A 21035-nucleotide genomic window follows, 5' to 3' on the forward strand; every position below is an offset into this window, starting at 1 on the left:
CCTGTTCCTCTCATCTAAACCTATAGTTCATGACTTTGGAAGTGCTGTTTGTTCCCTGTATTGGAAATGTCTTTTATCCACCTGGTTTACATGACAAACTCTTCAAAGAATCAGCTTAAATATGGCCTCTTTGTTGAAACTGTCCTTATCTATTTAAGACAGATTTAGGCTTTCTTGCCTCTCTGGTTTAAATCTTGAATATATTTCCAAGGGAATATGGTATCTTGAATTACCATAGAGAGCCTTCTAAGTACTGTATTAAATGCTTTACATATATATTATCTTGGTTTTCCCATGTAGGTATTATATCCTCAAAAACTCTAGACAACCTGTTCATAATCAACAGGGCTAGGACAGAAATTAATGCCTGTATGGCTCCAAAGCTTGTTATTGTTCCACCAGTCTAGATGTTCTAAGATTTTTACGATGCAAGCCCTTGAGAATATAAGAGCTATGAACCTTCTTTCCCCTATAATGGGATAACACACAAAATATTACATATAACCTGAAATGGTTCACACATCTCCTTGAAGACCATCCACTGCCCCCAGGAAATCTCCCTGCTGTGTCTCACAAGTCTGTTCATAATTAGTACTTCCACAGTCAGTTCTGCCAAATTTTCAATTGTCAATTCTAAGCACAGTGGTGGGCACTCGTAAATCTTAGTATGCATCTTTTGTATGAGTAGATGGATGGTAGACACCATGAATGACAGGGACAAATCTTAAGACTTCCTTCAGTGCCTACCAGGTAGTTACTCAAATGTTGTTAAATAGCGTTTTAAAAAAAACAGTTACTATAGAAAATGTTGATATTAGTATACATCTCAAAGCCCCTGAGAATACATGATCTATATTCCACACTCTCCAGGAAAACCTTTTAAAAAGCAACTGTTTCTTATATTTGCCATTATCCAGTCACAGACAAAATATACACACTCAAACAAGGTTTGTGTGTGTTTTCAGAAGTAGATAATTGTCAATGCTTGACTGTATGAATCTAAAAAGAATTAAGTACTACAGGAACATGAAATGCAGGAGAGAATTCAACCCCTTTTGAAGACTAGTGTTTAGAAAAATTGCTTATCACTTGACTTACCTGAGCAAGGCTTTTTCTCCATATGGTATTAAAAAACTTTACAATGGAGAACAAATGCTTTAAAATAAACTGTGCTAAAAAACTTATCCCAGAAGGGGAGAATTAATTACATTTTTCTTTCTGTATTTTTAAGTGAACATGGAAATCATTCTAAATTTTTAGTTTTCTAATGTTCAAAGTAAGGGTTGGTGGAGTGGCTCAAGTGATAGAACACCTGCCTAGCAAGTGTGAAGCCCTAAGTTCAAACCCCAGTACCAACAAAAACAACAACAACAAAAAAACACCCATAATCTAATGTTCAAAGTACCAGTCTATAAATAAAAAGGAACCTTTTTAAGAAGGGAAAAAAAATGTTCAATGGTACAAGTGCTGATAAGCACGATTTCATTCATTTAGTGGGTATACTGAAGGATAAGGAATAGCTAATTTCAGAAGGAAGAAAGGATACATACTGCATAGTACAGGATTCTAACATTGGAAGGGTAATGTGAGACTATTATAAAGGCTCTGGAATGTTGGGCCAAGCAGTATAGACTTACAAGGTCTTTCAACTGGGCAGATTTATAAAATCGGGGGAGGACAAGGGGAAATCAGGGAATCAAACTTGGGAAGAAAAACAAATATATAAGTACAGTTTGCAAAAACAGCAGAGCTTGGAGCCAGTATTTCGGGTTGGCTGAGACATTTTAAATTTCCAGAGATTTTAATGATCAGCAGAAGGAGCCAAGAGTGTCTTTTTTGTTTGTTTTGGTGGTACTGGAGTTTGAACTCAGGGCCTCACACTTGCTAACAGGTACTTGAGCCACAACCCCCGCCTGAATGTTTTTTTTTTTTTTGGCAGTACATTCTAGAGAATCACCACATAAATTTTTAGCGTACTAGCTCAATGAGCCACGTCTGGAAAGTTATTAAAAAGTTCTCCTCCACTGCTACTAGGCATAGTGGCTCAGGTCTGTAATCCTAGCTACTTGGGAAGTGGACATTGGGAAGATGGGGGTTGGAGGCCAGCAATTCACAAGACCCCATCTCACCCAATAAAAGTTGGGTGTGGTAGCATGCTCACCTGTCATCTCAGCTATGCAGAAAGTGTAAATAGTAGGATCAGCAAGGCATAAATAGGAGGCCCTATCTAAAAAATAACCAAAGCAAAAAGACTGAGGGCATGGCTCAAGTGGTAGAGTACCTGTCTAGCAAGCGCAAGGCCCTGAGTTCAACCTCCTAGAACCACCACCAAAAAAAAGTTTGCTTTCACTTTTGAAGTTAGTTGAAACATAAATGTGTCTGGCTAAATACTCATAAAAAGGATGGACAAGAAAGCCCTAACTAAACCAGTAAGCACTGGGAAAGCACTAAGATTAGCTCAATGAAATTTCTTATCACTGGTTTTGAAAGACAAGACATACAAAAATCCTGCAAGCTAACTCAGTAAGATATCACTTCACATCCATCAGGATAACTATAACCAAAAAGATACCGAATAACAAATACTGGGGAGGATACAGAAAAACTGGAACCCACATACACTTCTGGTGGGGATATAAATCGTGCAGCAACTTTGTGCACGGCCTAGCAGTTCTTCAACCATGCTAAACATAGTATTATCATATGACCCAGCAATTGCACTCCTGGATGGATTTACTGAAAACATGGCTACACAAAGACTTGTACACAAGCGTTCATCGTAGCATTATTCATAATGACCAAAAAGTAGCAACAATAAATACCCATCAACATATGAATGGATAAACAAAATGTGGTATTCATACAATAGATTTCTGATTCAGTCAAAGAAAGGAATAAAGTACTACTAATCCACACCAGAATATGAAACTTGAAAACATGTTAAGTGGAGTCAGTCCCAGTCACAAAATACCAAATATCATGTTTCCATTTACATAAAATGTCCAGATTAGGCAAATCTATGGCAATGAGATGCATTAGTGATTACCTATGGCTAGAGGGAGAAGGGCAGTGACTGCTGATGTATATGGGGTTTTTGGGATGAAAATGTTCCAAAATAGATTGTGATGATGACTGCATAACCCTGGCTACACTAAAAATTACTGAATTATATACTCTGAATGAGCCTTATGGCAAGTAATTATAACTCAATAAAACTATTATTAACTTTAAAAAAACCTACAAGGCACAATATTGAATAAGCAATGAACATTTTTACTTATCTACACTCTGCAGCATAAGATCTTTCTAGGTTTGCAGTCTTCCCTCCTTTTTTGTTTTCTGACATTTCAATCCCAAACACTGAATCCAAAACTTCAGTTTTTTTCTTGATCAAAAGACAAAGCTCTTATAATCTGTCTTTTAAAGGTATAGTTAATCATTTTACAAAAGAAAATAGAAAAGAAATAATATGAAAATATTCTTATTTTTCTAAAAAGGCAGGTACAGGGGAACTCTCCTGTAACCTGTATCTTCTTTCAGCTTCTATCATCTACTTCAGGTAAACAGAAGGAGGGCTGGCTGAGTGGCTCAACTGGTAGAGCGCCTGCTTAGCAAGTGTGAGGCCCTGAGTTCAAACCCTAGCACAGACAAAATAAATAAATAAATAAATAAATAAATGGAAGGAAACTATATTTACACTTAATCTATTTTACTCAAGACACTATAATGGCCTCTTCCCATACCCTAATCTCAAACTGCTTTTTCTAGTCACCAAAGCACTCCTCATTGGCAAATGGAATGGGTAACTTTCTTAATCTCACCTTACCAGTCCTCCTACACTTATTATTTGACTGCAGTAGCAACTCCATTCTTGAAGCTCTCCCAGGCTTTTCTGACATCTCTGGTTCCCTACCCTCCAGGCTGACCACCTTTCCCAGGAACAATCATTAGCATTTCCTTTTCAGCTGCTTTTTTTTTTTTTAATGACTGATGCTATTCAACCTAAAACTGGTCACTCTATATGCTTGCAGGAATAAGCTTATTTGCTCAGATGCTTTCAACTTCCTTCTACATGCGTGTATACCTACATCTTTACCTCCATCCTGTCAATAACCTTGAGTTCCATGTTTTTTACTGGATGCCTCAGGGGCACCTCATGCCTGAAAATAAACTTATTCTCCCCTGAAACTTTCTTCCACAATCTTGTTTCATTCCCTTTACTTGTTTATCCTCTCTTACTTCTCTGTCCTACCAAATGGTACCTTCTAGGTTGGGTGATAGCACACCAAGCTAGAAATCTTAGACTCATTCTCCTAACACTCTTCACTTTCCCTATGAGTTGTAGTGCAGAACTGTGCACAATTACTATTATGGATTTACAGAAAAATCTAAATATAGTAGAGGTGGAAAATTCTTCACGATCCTACCCCTATGTAACTATCCCAGCAACACCATTAGCCTGTATCATGTATTGGCACCCTGCTCCTCAATATATGGTCCAGGGTCGCCTCTCCACCAGACCACTTCAGCGGATATATATGAGAGTAAAATCTAGCCCTGTCAAACATGAATCAGTATCATCTCATCTTCCGGACTGACTTGTCATGATTGGTCTGCCATCTCCTAACGTCTAAGAGCTGATATAGTAAAGATCAAGTTCTGTACCTGTCACAAATTAGCAGTTTATTTACTAATTTGTTTATTAGCAAAATTAGTACATTTCCAACATGTGAGCAATAATCTGAGTGCCATAGTTCGCACAAACTTAGGTTGTTAGTAAGAGGTCAAGACCAGACAACTCATAGAATATAGTTAATGACAAGTGGAAATTTTTCAATCCTCAATAGTGATCTGGAAATTCAAATTCAGGCTGGAGGTGTGGCTCAAGCAGCAGTACACCTGCCTAGCAGCACAAAGCCCTCAGCTCAAACCCCATACCACACACACACACACACACACAAAATTAAATTCAACAAGATACCATTTTTAACCATTAAATGAAGATTAAGGCAATTAATAGTACAAACACTCATACACTGATGACAATTTATGGTATAAAGTAACAATTTTCAAAAAGTTATATATAAACATATAAATGTTTGTATCTTTTTACCTAGTATTTCCACTCCTAGAAAGATATACACTAGGCAATAATGAAAAATATAAATGCTTTATGCATAAATGTTAATCACACCATATAACAGCAGAAAATTGAGTGGACTAAACATTCAACCATAAGGAAATGGTAAAGTTATAAAATAGTCACCTGGTTAACTATACAGCCATCTAAAATTATCACAAAGTAGCTGTAATAAATGAAAAATACTTATCAAAATCTAAGTTTAAAAACACAAGAATATAAAAAGGTTGTATGTAGTTATGGTCACATGAAATCATTTAAAACATTAACAGAGGCCAGGCTCTGCTGGCTCACAACTGTAATCCTAGCAACTCAGGAGGCAGAGATCAGGAGGATCACAGTTCAAAGCCAGCCCTGGGAAAATAGTTCAAGAGACCCTATCTAGGAAACATCCATCACAAAAAAAGGGCTGGTGGAGTGACTCAAGGTGTAGGCCCTGAGTTCAAGCCCCAGTACTCTTTCCATGACAGAAGGACACAATTCCTTTCCAGCCTTCCAGTCAAGAGAAAAAGCAGCACCAACTACAGGCAGTCTTAATTATAGCTATTGCTTATCAAGTCAGGAAATAAAAAAAGCAGGCACTATAAAAGAATAGCTTTAGTCATCAAATCTCCAATGTAGAATCACCTAGCTATATCTAGGTATTATGGGAGAAAAAGGAAACTCATTATTCCCTGAGAAATGAAATCTCTAATAGGACTCCCTGACTCATCCCCAAAGCACGAACCCTAAGGCTACTTCATATGTACTGGAGTTCAGGGACTGGGCACTTGTCCTGACTGCCTGCATTACCAAACAATACTCCTTGATAGAATGTGCCCAGGGATAACAAAATGGCTAGCATGCAAACATGAAACAGCCAGGGACCACACTACTACTTCTTCCATAACCAAAATAAGACTGAAAAACACTTTAAACATCCTAACTACTCACAGTATTTTCTACTTGCTACAGAGCAGTAAAAGGAAAGGGGTGGATTTATATCAAATTATTGTAAATGATACAAGAGATTCAAAATGACAGTCAAAATTCCTAGCAGGAAGGGAAAATGTCCTCTCCCTTTTAAGATTAAAAGACATATAGCTGAAATATTAAGAAAATGTTTAAAATAAGGGATAGCTGGATTATTTAATATACACTTTTCAGCCTTCACAAAATATTAACTAAACCTCACTCCTCTATTATTGGTGTGAGCGGCAAACTCACTAAGTTCAATAATATATTGTACCATTGTGTAAGGTCGAGGGTCTATTAATTTTAACGCTAAAGCTTTACTAGACAGAAATCTTTTTAAAATGTGAAAAAGTACTTCAGTACTAAAAGTCCTTTCACCTGCACCTTGAAAACCACTGCACTTTGAAACAAAAACTAACCAATACTTGGTGCCCATTCATTTTTAAAGACATTAACTGTATCCTTCTCGTACTCCAATTTCAGGGTTATGTGATTTTTCGTGGAGGTGAACCTCGTCCAGGAGCGAATGTTTAGCTGATTTGCCATTCCCAACCCCTGCCAAGACTAAGGAGCAACCACTTCCCAAAGTCCCACTTCCTTTTCCATTCCCCAGACCTCCAGGGTTTCCAACGCCCCAGTCTTGCGCAATATCCGTAGGAACAGCAGCCGCAACCACCGCCTCCTAAGCCGGGAAACAACCCTGGAGGGAACATTGTCCAGCAGAAAAATAAAAGGGGCGGGGAAGGGGATAACGTAGGAAGTCGGCTGCCAGTCCCACGCCTTGGGATGTGACCCCTCACTGATCTATCTAGAGCAATTTCACCAACCAGACTCTTAACCCTCACCAATCCTCTCAAGCCTGCCTACTCAAGCAGAGGGCGGAAAGGGGGAGGTGGTGGAAAAGAGGGGGACGAGAAGGTTATCTCCCAGTTCAGGGCTTTCAGCCCGTATCGTCGCCTCCGCCCCACCAGGACTATTGTTCCCAAGTTCCCCACCCCCACCCCGGAGATAGGAAGTGATAGTCACATCCCCTCCGCCTTGGGTAATATCCCCCAGGGAGTCCGAAGTAAGCTTCCTGCAGAATAACCACCCCCACTAACACTGATTCCCCCCCAACCTAGAGTCACGTTGACCCCAAGACAACCCCCACCCCAGTCTCAGGAGAGAGGAAGCCCGGCCGGGGAAAATGGAAATCAGGTAACCACAAGCCTCCTTATGGACAAGCGTTGGCCAAAATAAGCGCGAGCCCAGAAACAGCGTGGGTCCCACCTTGCCCACTCGGAGGCCAGCGTGAGCCAAAGGACCCCACGAGGGAATGCCAACCCAACACCCCCGTCCGTGGCCCCACGGGTCACAACCAGACCCCCTGCCTCTGCCCTGCCGGGAGGGGCAGATGGAGGGCCGGCGGGCACCGACGGGCGAGCCCCCAGCCTGCTCAGCCAGCGCTGCACACCCTCCGTCCCTGCCCGAGAAACAATAGGTGGTCGCGAGCGGCCGGGAGGGTGCGAGCTTGGCCCCGCGGCCGCTCCCACTGCGCCCCGGACGGACAGACAGACTGGCGGACGGGCACAAGGGGCCGTCGAGCCCGGGAAGAGAGGAAAGCACGCAGACGGGAGGAGGCGACCTCGCCCCCCGCCGGCTCCGAGGCCAGTCGGGCCCCCCGGGTCGGTACGCGCCCTCCGCCCCTCTCCTCACTGCCGCACACAAAGCGCTGGCAGCTCCGGCCCGACCGGGAGAGGCGGTGGGGGGCTGCGGGGCCGGCGAGATGAGGCGACAGCGAAGGCAAAGACTCACCATGAAGTCCCGGGCGAAGTTGTCCTCCCCATTGTGGTCCGGACTCTTCATGGCCTGGACCCTCTGGATGAATTTCCTCAGGATCTCCACTTGCTCCATCCTCCCGCGTCCCCCGGGCTGCGGTCGCTGGCCCCCCCGCCGCCCGCCCGCCCGCCGCAGAGCCCGCTCCGTTTTCCCCAGCTCGCTCTCCCTGCCCGTCCCTCCCGACCCCCGCCGGCCCCCGCCGCTCCCTCCTCCTCCCCACCGCCCTAAGCGGCGGCTGCGGCGGCACCGGCCCGGCTCCTGACACCACAACTTCCAAGAGCAGCCGCCGCTCTCCCACAGTGCGAGGCGAGCCGCCGCGGCTAGCGCCAACCCCAACCCCCAGCTGGCTCCATCCTCCTTCCCCGCCCTCCTCCTCCGTCGTCCGAGACGCCGCCGCCGCCGCCGCCTCAGGAACACGGCTCTCCGCCCGCCCTGCCCCCCTTCCCGGTTCTTCCTCCCCCCCACCCCCCACTAGCAGCCGCAGCCGCCTCTCCCCACGGGCGCGTCCCCGCCGCAACCCAGACGCGCGGCTCCGCGCTGCGGCCCCGCCCCAAGCGCTACGCTGCACCGCCCCCGCTCGCCCGCCCCCGAGTCCACGCCCCCAGCCACGCCCCACGGGCCCTTGTCCGGCTCTGAGTGGCTGGAAGGCGCTTCGGCGGGGTGACCCCGCTCCACTTCCGGGGCGTCCCCCGCTCGGGGAGCTCGGAGCCCGTCGTGGTGAGAGTTGGTTGTCCTGGAAAAGGGCGTGCGACTCGGAGCAGGGCAAACCCTAGTGGGTCAGAGTGGACTTCAGTTGGACCTGCGGTGTCCCCGCCAGCTAGGGAGGAACAGCCGATTCCCAGAGTGCCTCAGCGCCACCACCAGCCATCGGCTGGGACTACAGATCCCGGCCTGCGTGGAGTCCCGGGCTGGGGATGGGCGGAGGAGACTGGGGTGGGGGGAAAGTTTGCTGGGTACTGTACTATGTCACCTCCACCTTCGCAGCTCATCTCACCCAGGGCTTAGCCAGAGTGGACGCAATTAGGGTTTGGCACTTTGAGGCATTGCTACGACCAACAGAAGCGAAACGCTGCTTGGGTGAAAAGACTTGGTCTTGGCAAAGCCATTCCAACCCTGGTGAGCAAGCGCCTGAAATGTGCTGTGTGTGCTTCACATACCACGCATATGGTAGGTCAGAGAGCTTAACCCAAGGGAATTTACCTTACTGCCTTTAGACTCGCACAACTTAAGACCTAAATGGGAGATTTCCCCCACTAGAATGGACTTTGTAAGTCCTTATCAGAAAATACTCGTTCTAACTCATCCTTTTTAAATAAATGAATGTCTCGCAGCTCTTGGCAGAGTCAGAACTAGAACTCAAGTCCTTTTACTTTTATTACAATACCATATTGCCTTTTACTAAGGAACATGAACTTGTGGGTAATGTGGCAAAAGTGAAGAATTTGATCCATGGTCTTACTTTGTTCGCTTATACCCGCCAACATTTTCTTACAGAGCAGGTTGGTCAGGAAATTTGGTTAAAATAGGAAATAACAGTGGCAGGACACTTCCTAGATGAGTATTAAGCTGCACCATGGAATTTAATGCAAAACTTGCAGAAATTGTGAGTAGCAAAATAAAATTTATACTTTTTAAAGAGTATTTCTTTAAAATAATACAACTAGTAGGTTGGGGCGTGGCTTAAGTTGTAGCACCAAGGCCCTGAGTTCAAACCTCAGTACCACCAAAAAAAAAAAAAATAATGCAGCTAAATTATATCAGTCCACCCTTCAGAAGTATGTACTTCCAAATGTGCCCTCCCAAATCTTTTCGTACACATTTACTACATATGTGCATGTAAGGAGATACAGTTATGTTCTGTATTTTAAAAATTGAGGAGCGGTGGTCTCCAGGACTTGGGAGACCAAGGTAGGAGTTTCTTGAATTTGAGGATACCCCGGACCACACGATTTCAAAAAGCTGAAAAAAAATTCACTCAGAGGAATAATTTAATTTCTAAGATAAACTTTATTGAAAGAAGGGTCTGTAGTGTTTCATAGCTACTGACATTTCACCAGGCATGAGAAAACGTCAGAATCTGAACTTTATCACCTACTAATGGAGCTCACTGTAGACCTCCTTTTCCCTGAGGATCAGAGAAAAATTAGGTTGTAGGCAAAGAAATGGGTGGATGATCTGGAGTGCCTCCACTTTTGATAAGTCTAAAGAATTTAAAAACCAAACAATCATGAATGAAGACTACAAGGACAAGTTGTAGAACAGGCGAGTGACAGTATTTTGAGTAGCATTACTGAGGTATTGAGCCTGATTTAGGCTGGTGTTTTATAGGGCTCCTTTTTTCTTTTCCTTATTGGCAAGCTCTCAATTTTAAGTCTTGCCACACCTGAAGATTTCTTGAGCTCTTTCAGGAGCTAGCCACCTTTGGCATCTGGTATAGATAATGGAAAATTAATGTAAAATATTTCCAAGGATTTCAACTCTTGGAAAGGCTTAGCAATGTTTTCTTTTGGTACCTAGCTAGTTTTTTTCTTCCTTTTAATGTATTTAGGTCTTGTTTGAATCTACAAATTGTTTGAGTATATCAAAATATGAGGCTTAGAGTCCCCTACCCTGTGTTTGTGTGTGTGTGTGTGTGTGTGTGACAAAAAGTTTTTAGGGATGGCTCCTTTTCCTAAGAAACATATAGCTTAGTTCAACAAACACAATTCTTAAGTTAATGAGTGTCAGCTGAGTGACAAAAACAATGCATGGTTTAAGAGTTCTGGCAAGAGAGCATTGTGGACTAGACTGTCTTAAGTATGTATGAGGTCTCATAGAAGTGGACCTTGAAGGGTAAGTGGGTTTCAACAGGAAAGAGAATGCCCGGGGAAGAGAAGTGGTGAAACAAATGGCATGGAGGCAGCAGAAGTTTAAAGTAGAACTTCTGCATGGGTATGAAGGTTCCCAAGTAGACTGGGCTCTAGAGAGTGTTGAATGCCTGGTTAAGGATTTGCACTTGGTACTAAATACAGTGGATTTCTGAGGCTGGAAGTAAAGTGAGAAAAATATTAATCTGGCACTTTTGGGCTCATCTGTAAATTAGCAAGGGAAGAAAATGGAATGAGAAATACCAGGAAGCAGTACATGAAGCAATAAAAGTTGAAACTAAGGTCATAGAAATTTAAGTACAAGACACTGATGGAGGTGAAAGAGACTTAAAAATTCAGAGAACTAGTGACTCTAGTGTCCTAGGGGACAAGGAGAAAGGGGATTAAAAATGACTGAAATTAGAACTGGGGATCTAGCTCAGTGGCAGAGCATTTGCCTAGCAGGTATGAGACCCTGGGTTTGATCCTCAGGGGGGAAAAAAAGTGAAATTACCAGTCAGATTGGAGGAGATGAGAAAGGTTGGCAAAGAACAGGCTGTTGATGATATGGGCAAGTGGGCACTCACACACAGAGAGTGAGAGAAATTGGCACTGCATGTTTGAAACTCAGTTTGGCAATACCTATCAAAATTTAAGACATAATGTGCTTTGACCAAATTGCTCCTATAAGAACTATCCTATAGATGCATATTTACAGCCGTGTAAATATATATGGTTATTGTGACTTATTTGTAATGGCAAAACCAGAAACAATGTACCTGGCTATTAAAAAGGCACTGATTAAAAAACAAAATCACATATATACAGTGAAGTTTTATGGAGCCATTTTAAAAAATGAAAAAAAAAACTTGTATATGCTGACATGGCATAGTTCCTAAGACCTATTCAGTATAAATAAAAGCAAGGCACTTGAGTTTATGGTATTATTCCATTTTTATGTAAAACTTAAATGTGGGCGAAATGTTTGGACATCACAAAGAATTTTTCTGAAGAATACTTTAAAAACTGTTAGGTATGGTTGCCTCTGGGAGGACCTTAAGAATTATCAGTAGTAGGAAGATGATTTCCAATGTATATATCCTTTTATAGTCTGAATATTTTACCATGTGAATGCATTGCTTTTCCAACCAAATTAAATCTATTTAAGTTTTTTTTTTTAGAATTTATTCCAGGTGATGGGAAGAATGGCACTATCTTTAATGGAAACAGGCAAATGAAGGGAAAAGAAGGCAGATCTTGTTTGGCAGATTTTTAATGACTCATGACAGGCAAGCTTCAGAATGCTCACCTACCTACAAACACCACAGTTCTCTTAGGGAAGCTGCCTGCCTTGTCCATCCTCGGCCACAGCTGAGTGTTTAGGAGGTGACAATAGTTATCAAATCATATAAATTGGCCAGTGACCTATATGGCCTCCTGTAGGAAGATGATCTGAACCAGTCAATTCTCCCTTAGATCCCCAAACTAGGCAAAATAATTTGTTAAAGTAGTGAGGGCAGAAGCTAAATTTTGCTATGAGATAGAAGTAGATTTTGGCAGACTGAAGCCTTGTGAGAGAGTAGGAAATATAAGGAATCAGATTAGGAAAGAAAACATTAAGCAGGCATACAGCAATATGTAGCGATGCTATGATATAATTCATATGACCATGGTAGAAAATCCTTGGAGCAACCTGACTTCCTAATGACTTTTCGGGACAGATTTGGTGGACATTTATTCCATAAATCCTTTTCTCGAAATAGAATAGGCAAGAATAAAGAGCATGGGCTCTGAAGTGAGAAAAATGAATGTTCAAATTCCTTCCGGATATAGTGCTGTATTTCTTACTTGGGACAAGTTACTTGACCTTTCCTCTTCCAGGAAAACCATCTGGTGCTGTTTTAATGAGATATACTGCTGGCTCATAGACAACACAGAAACTAGTTCAACAGAGTGAACTAGTAAATACACGAGCAATGAGAAAAGTTAAATAGCATTTAAAAAAAATCTCCGTAGTACTTTTATGAAAGTTTGAGTGGGAAGTAGTTTAAAACTAATAATCAGAATGAAGCTTCAGAATTATCTACTGTTTCATATTCACAGTATCCCTTTCATCTTTAGCTCAGGTAAAAATAATGCTTTCTGTGTTGGCATTTTAACTTTTGGACTCTTCTCATAAAAGCGATGGTGCAGCTTAACGGCATTTATAGTTCTTTCTTTGTGAATTCTACTTTCTTTTACTTTTTTTTAACAACCCTGGGAAGTAATTTGGTATCACTAGCTTCATTAATAGATGAAAAGTGAAAGAAAACACAAGGAGTGAACATGATTAACTTTTAGAGCACAAATGTCAGAGGCATGAATAGAACCTACATGTCCTGAGTTTCTAGCTAGTTGCATAAATCACGGAGGCACAACACTTTTATACCTGGTGTAATTGATATGAAACTACAGCTGAAGATTCAGACTATTCTTGAGATTCTAAGATGAACCTGCCATTTCATCCTATGTCCTTCAGTCCTCTTTTAAACTATCTCCAACAGGCTTCTAGGTGGGAAGATACGGGGAGTGGAATGAGAAGGGAGGGACATTCTTCTCTAATTTATGCCTGGTATCCTTTACTCCCTCATTCCTAGCCCTAGTCTCAGCAAAAATATTGTTGACCATTTTTAATCTGTGAGTTTTTATTGAAATGTGCAATCCAGTAAAGAGGGAACTGGGGATAAGGGAACATACTTTTAGTCTCTTAGGGTAGCATAAGATTTTCAGAAGAAAGGCATGTAAGAATGAATAGAAGTTTGGAAAGGATGAAAAATCTTTAATAATATATTCCTAAAGCTTAATATTTCAGCTTTTTCAAATATTACTCCCTGTTTATTCTCAGAATTCTAAAGTAGGTAGGTCAGTTGTCTTATAACCTCCATCTTTAAATGTGCATTAGAATATCAGTAGAGAAATTATATGGTTTTCCCAAGGTCACACAGAAAGCCAAACTATAACTAAAACCCAGGTGACCCTTCACTCATTGAGAACTTCAGAGTTTTATGCAACAAAGGCTACATGTAGTAATAACAAATACTGCAGAAGAATGCAGTAATTAAACCTTTTCCTCTTTCTATTTCATAATTTCTTATGCTATTTCATTTACTATTAAAAGAAAAATGAATATTTTATAAATAACTTCATAGTCAAGTACCTGAACATCTAATTTGTGTTCCTTTAATATGATGACATTTAGTTTCTATATTCAGGAATGGATCATTAACAAGGTCTATGAAATACTGCAGTATAGAAAATCCATTTACTGTATTGATTGGGCTTGAGCCAAACTCTCAGCAGTAAGCCCCAAAACAAGCAAAAATATCTTTCACTGACTATAAATATTTTAGATTAAAAATAGTGATTCTACTTTCATGAGGTATTTAAAGTAGTCAAATTCATAGAAACAGAATGTAGAATGGTAGTTGCCTGTGGCTGGGAGAAGAGGAAAGTGAGTTGTTTAATGGCTGGAGAGTTCCAGATTTACAGGATGAAGTAGTTCTGGAGGTCTGTTTCAGAACACTGAATATACTTAACTCCTGAACTACACATTTAAAAATGGCTAAGAGGGCAAATTTTATGTGTGTGTGTTTTTTTTACTACAGTATAGATAATTAGAGTACATTGCTTGATAGGATGAAAATGCACTGTATGATTATACGATAATTTGAAAATACTTAGTGTCACTGAAGTATACATTTAAAAACGGCAGTTTTATGTCAGCTACATTTTACCACAATAAAAACTTACATATTTATTTAAAGTTCCAGTGTGATTTTACTTTTTTTTTAATCACATTCAGTATCTGTGAAAACCAGTCATATTTCTGTATTAGTACTATAAAGCTGATTTTGAGTTATTTAGCTTAAAGCTAAATAATTGCTATTGTTAAGGAGCCATATAAACTTAAACTAAAATCTAATGAGGGAAACTTCATTTCCAAGATTTACCATAACATAATACAAAACCTTTTAATGCACCTAGAATTGCATCTTATGCACATACGTTTCATCCGTGAAATCATTAGATGAATACCTTGCCTTGTCAGTGACTATCACATCTCAGGTGCCCAGTTTGTAGACCTACATAAGTTCATTCAGTAGTTGGAAAAAAATTGCTTTTGGCAACACTGGGGTGTAAACTCAGGGCCTCAGGCACTCTACCACTTGAGCCTCTCCACCAGCCCTTTTTTGTGTTGGGTGTTTTTGAGGTAGGGTCTGGAAAGCTGTTTGCCCTGGTTAGCTTTGAGCAGTGATCCTCCTGATCGTTGCTCCTCAAGTAACTAGGTTTACAGGAGGTGAGCCACTGGCGCCCAGTGAGTAGTTGAAAATTTCTTAAAAGGCATTTACTGTTAATAAGTACTTTCAACTGATAAGTATTGTATGGCTTTAAAATTATTTTTAAAGTTCCTTTTAATATGCTCTGCCAATTGATTTTTTTTTTGACAGTACTGAGTTTTGAAGTAGCAGTTTCTTTTTTTAAAGTATACTTTAGAGGGGGATGAATTCAACTACAGTATATCGTAAGAACTTTTGTAAATGTCATGTACCCTCCTCACACAACAGTAACTAAAAAGCATACTTTAAAAACAGTTTTTTTTTTTTTTTTTTTCCTGAGGAACTAGGGTTTGAACTCTTTGAACTCATGCTTGCTAGGCAGCACTCTGCTACTTGAGCTACTCCCTCAAACCTAAACTTTACATACTTCTTTTTTGAGTAAGTTAACTAATTTATCATGGCAATTATTATCTTCCCTTTCATTATCAATTCTTAAATAGTTTCATTATTTCAAAAGTCTGGTAAAATATTTGCTTATGTCTTTCTTCAATAGTAACTTATCTCCCAGAAAGCTTTCATGGTTTTTTTTTTTTTTTAAGTTTAATGTTTCTGCAGTAGATTCCAACTTTCTGCTTTCTCTAGATTAAACTTTCTGTTGTATATTACATAAACACTTTTATATATAGTCATAATAATGCCCAAATCCAGTATCATTTGCTAAATGAGACTAGGCAGTTTTTTGGTGGGACTGGGGTTTGAACTCGGGGCTTCACACTTGAAAAGCAGACACTCAACACTTGAACCACACTGCCAGTCCATTTTACTCTTGTTATTTTGGAGATGGGGGGTCTCATAAACTATTTGCCTGAGCCAGCTTTGAACCTCTATCCTCCTCATCTCAGCCTCTCAAGTAGCTAGGATTACAGATGTGAGCCACCTATGCCTGGATACAGGCAGTTTGATTTGAGGAAAATTTTTTTATCATGCTTTTATCAGTCAAGCTTTATAGATGAAGGAGATATTTATGATTTCCACTGAAACTCTCAAAGCTGCCCAGATCTTTTGTTTATCTGATCATCACCCAAGGCTTTACTACTCTCTTCAAGTCCTACACCTCGATTCCTCATCTTTAGGGAAAATTGGAGTTACCAAATTTCAGCTCACTCAGTCTCTCTCCCCTTTCCAAATGAAACTTGGAAATCACAAATTTTCTCCTGTGCTCACCTGTTTTTTTCCAATATTAGGATTCTTAATTCTTTCCAAGACTGATTCTCTATTTGTTGACTCTTGCTTTTCTCTTATGTTTTTCCCAGAGTTGCTGTACAAATACCTTCTCTCCTTTATATCTAGTCTTTCCCTGTTCACTGACTCACACCAACCTACAACAGTCTGACTACTGACACTCTGCTGAAGGACTTCCTACTTGCCTGATCAAATGACCTATGTGTTTCCATCCTACTTGGCATTTCTGCTATATTTGACCTTTTAAATAACAAACCTTCCATCTTGAAATTTTCCCTTTTCTTAGGTTTCTCTTTTTTTTTTTTGTGGCACTGGGGTTTGAACTCAGGGCTTCATGTTTGCAAAGCAGGCACTCTACCACTTGAGCCACAACTCTAGTCCCTTTTCCTTAGTTTTTTAAAAATTGAAATATATTTGACATAACGTAATTAATCATTTTAAAGTGAACAATTTATTAGCATTTAGTACATTTACAATACTTTGTAACTGTCACCTCTATAATATAGTTCTAAAACATTTTCATAAATGCAAAAGGAAACCACATGACTAAAGCAAGACCCGACAACTACCAATGCGCATTCTGTCCTTATGGATTAACTATACTGTATATTTCACATAAATGAAATCATAATAAGTGATTTTTTTTGTCTGGCTTTTTTTACTTAGCTAAATGTTTGTTTCAAGTTTTAATATTTTGCAATAGATGCCTCAGCTTTTTTTTAAGTAATAAAACATTACAGAGAGACTTGAGATGCCTTTATAGTCCCTTCCCTTCCCAGAAATAACCATTATCTTGTATTTAGATTTTTTATTATTTCATTGCATGTATAATCTTACATTGAGCAGTGCCCTGACTTTAAAAAATTGTAGTAAAACACATAACATAAAATTTACCATCTCTACCATATTTTAAGTGTTTAATAGTGTTAAATATATCCACATTGTTCTACAGTGTATTTCCAGACCTTTTTAATCTTTCAAAGCTGAAATCCTGTACTCACTAAACTCACTGACATTATATTGGTTATTTTGAAGTTAGGTGTGTACGTAGATTACTAGAACTGTTAAGTTAATTTGGATAGTAAGGGGAGAGTACAAAATATTTGCTATAAAAAAAGGAGACATTGAGTCTGTTAAACTAGGGAAGGACTGCTCTATGTATTCTGACCTAACTACTTTCCTATCCTAGATTATAGCTCTGATCAAATCCAATCAGTTACTTCTCTAATTACTATTCTGCTCTGTGCTCACTGGCCACTGGCTTCCCTGCTGTTCCATGAAAGCGCTGTACATCTCTGACCTGTTTGTTCCCTTAGATGGAGTGCTCCCCTGCCAGATATCCATAAGGCTCATTCCCTGAATAAATACCTTTAAAACTCCAAGAGGGTTTGTGTGTGTGTGTGTGGTTTAATTCTTTACTCCTACATTACTATGGTTTTCTAGAGAATAATACCAGGTATATTACCCCATATACCATAATGCCATTTATTGTCTTCCATGCAGTAAAAATTGTTTGATTCATAACTGGTTCTTTAAAGATTGTATTGTATTCTTTTCCTCATTAAGAGGATTAATAGCTTTAACCTAGTGTTATATATAAGTCATACTCATAAAGCACACTGATGTCTGTCCTACATATGATATAATTAGCCTGAATCATAAATTTCTTATCAGTTATTTGCCCCTAAGTGTTAGAGGCAATATATGCTCTTTAGAATAAAAATGGGGAAACATTAATGCAAATATACATCATTGATTCAAGCCCCTACTATTTCACAAATTAATTTTCTTAAACCAAGCTAAAATGTTTACCCATTGATAATCCCCTGTATCAGTGATACAAACAGGATTTATAGAAGATGATCAATTTACTTTAAGAGAACAATATACTTGCAAGTAATCATTTAAAGCAATCCTTTAGTTATTCATTTAGTCAATATTTATTAAGCAGGTAGATGCACTAGGCATGGGTCTGGAATAGCTCCTACCTTTAAGGAATTTATAATCCAAGAAACACCACAAGTAAACAAGTGCAACAAAATGCCATTGTCACCAAGATACAGTCTTATGGGGGCAGAAGAGGATAGAGGTGGGAGTATAATGGTTATATTCACATGTAGAATTAGGAATGAGGCAGAAAAGTCTTAAAAAATGAAGTACATGAAATGAGTCTCTGAAGTTAAGGATGTGGTTGTATGGGCCAAGTGGGTGGTAGGTGAGGATCTTCTAGGCATAAAGAACAGCATGATCCAGACGTCTGAAATAATCTACCTGGTTAGCACAACTGCTTGGTAAGGTTGGAGCAAACACAGAGTGAACAGTTGAAGTAATATGGCTGGAGTGGTGGATAGAGGTTGGGCGTAGATGGCCTGATATTGTGTGCTAAAGGAATTTGGGCTTTATCCTATGGGAGTGGAGAGCCAGTTATGGTCATTAGGCAGGTTAGCAAATTCAGTTTACTTCACTAGTGTGTCAGTGATGGATTAGACAGGTGGGGCTGGAATTCCACTCCATAGTCCATATCAGCAAGTGTTGAGATTCTGGATTAAGAATGTAGCAATCAAGATGAAGAGGAAGAAGACAGAGAAATGCTAGTATCTGTAGAATTTGGTGATTAATTGTAGACAGAGGTATGAGAAAAGGAAGGAGTTAGGACAGCAGTCACAATCTCAGATGACTTCAAGAGTCAGGCAAGTAGAACAAAACAAAAGGAGTCACAGTATCCCTTTGTGGCCACAATAAGAACTATAGGAACAAGGGGCTCATCTGTGTCTAAATGGGACATTGCTGCTCATTGCTAGCCAGCTGTTCCAAGCAATTCTTGCCTTGTCTCCTGAGACAAGACACTATAACTATAATTATACATATGGCAGTTGTAGGAGTTGAACTCAGGATCTTACACTTGGCTAGCAGGTGCTGTACCACCTGAGCCACAACACCAGCCCTCATCTTATGATTTTTAAAGAAAAGTCTAATTTTTTTTTAATTTGAAATCTCCTAAATCTTAAATTTTGGCCTGAAAGGTTTTTCATTTTTGTTTTTGTTTTGGGTTTTTTTGGAAGGGGCAGTACTGGGGTCTGAACTTAGGGCCTCACACTTGCTAGGCAGATATTCTACCACTTGAGCCACTCTGCCAGCTAGCCCAAAGATTTTTAAGGTACTGTGTAGACCAAATAAAAACAACTTTAAATAAGCAGACAAGTTGTGGCCTCTGTTGTAAGATGATTCCTCTGTTCTACTGTCAGTGATTAGTTGCATGGTACCCAATAAGATTAGATCTTAAGTTCAGAGATAAGCTAATTAGTTTGATGATGGACATCATTTCACAGTGATGCATAGATCAGAATATTATATAGTACACTTTAAATTTGTATAATTTATCAATTATACCAATAAAGCTGGAAAAACAAGCAAATAAAACTAAGAAGCCAAAGGAAGTGTGGTGCCATTCAATAAGACAGGAAATAAGCAGATTGCAAAGTGGTGTGAAAAAGGCTAATAATTAGATTTTGAATATGTTTCTTTGAGGTGGCTCCATTAACAGGAAGTTACAAATGCAGGACTGAAACACGAGAGAATTCTGAGCTAGAAAATGAGGACTGGGAGATAAGCAAGTAGATTGGTAGATGAAACTGTTGAAGTAAATTCCTTTCACCCCTGGAAAACAATATAGAATGAGATAAAAAGAGAGCCATGAATAAAATGTTAGAGAACACTTCCATTTATGAATCAAGCAGAGCAGGGCAATTAGCAAAGGACATAAGAGGAGATTGTCAGAGAAGTATGAAAAGAAGTAGAGATCATTTATGTCTGGCAAGTCTAGGGAAATAAATATTTTAAAAGTCAGATACCTTAAGTCAAGTAACATACAATAAAAAGAAGAGAAAGCATGGGAGGGTGTGTGTGTGTGTGTGTGTGTGTGTGTGTGTGAGAGAGAGAGAGAGAGAGAGAGAGAGAGAGAGAAAGAGAGAGAGAGAGAGAAGAGAGAAGAGAGAGATTCTGTTGAGGGGTCAGGCTTAAATATTGACCAGTTGCTGAAGGTGATAGGGATACAAGATACAACTGAGGTCTCTTGGGTCCTATTTTGTTTGTTTTTTAAGCAAATTTTTGGTTTGCTTTCCAGTAGAATATTATTGGGAAATTATTCTGGTATTTCTGAAAAAAACTAGCCCACACAGATAGTAGGAAGAATTAGCCATTTTCCTATGTAGTGAACTCTTGATAGAATTGTAGGCATTTGAAATAGCATGAAGGCCTTGGATTTGCATAAAGCATTGGGTGTCAACACTGGTTATATATTAGAATCATCTATGGATCTTTTAAAAATACTCATGCCCAGCCTCTGCTCCAAATCAATGAGACTAGAAGCTCTTCCCAGGTGACTTTACTGTATATCCAATGATGAGAATTACTTAGTTGAACTGGAGTCACCTTGAACTACTTTGGAAAAAATGACACAAAAGTACAGTTATTCCCATATTTATAATAATGATAATTGCTAGTAACTATGCATAGACTAAAATGTACAAGATATAATACATTACTTTCTATAATAGTATAATTTCTATTTTGTGCCTCCAATCCCACCAGACTGAAAAAAAAAACAATAACTCTTAAGAGTAACCCATTAAACCTCCCCCAATTATGCTAAGTTCTGATGTCTTACACATTGCCATTTGTCTATATTATATCTTGTTTAGCTAGGCAGCTGATATAATT

General features: G+C 39.8%; 1 protein-coding gene across 4 annotated transcripts in view; it reads right to left on the minus strand.

Moving 5' to 3' along the window:
• Ptpn12 (protein tyrosine phosphatase non-receptor type 12) overlaps window positions 1-8044 on the minus strand; it is a 79972-nt gene extending 71928 nt beyond the window's left edge. For all 4 annotated transcript variants that reach the window (XM_074064900.1, XM_074064901.1, XM_074064899.1 and 1 more), the window contains exon 1: window positions 7889-8044. In XM_074064900.1, the coding sequence (XP_073921001.1) occupies window positions 7889-7987 (99 nt within the window). In that variant the 5' untranslated portion in view covers window positions 7988-8044. The remainder of the gene's footprint in view (window positions 1-7888) is intronic.
• Window positions 8045-21035: the final 12991 nt, after the last annotated feature.

The sequence above is a fragment of the Castor canadensis genome, chromosome 2 (assembly GCF_047511655.1).
Source record: "Castor canadensis chromosome 2, mCasCan1.hap1v2, whole genome shotgun sequence".
Classification (NCBI taxonomy): Eukaryota; Metazoa; Chordata; class Mammalia; order Rodentia; family Castoridae; genus Castor; species Castor canadensis.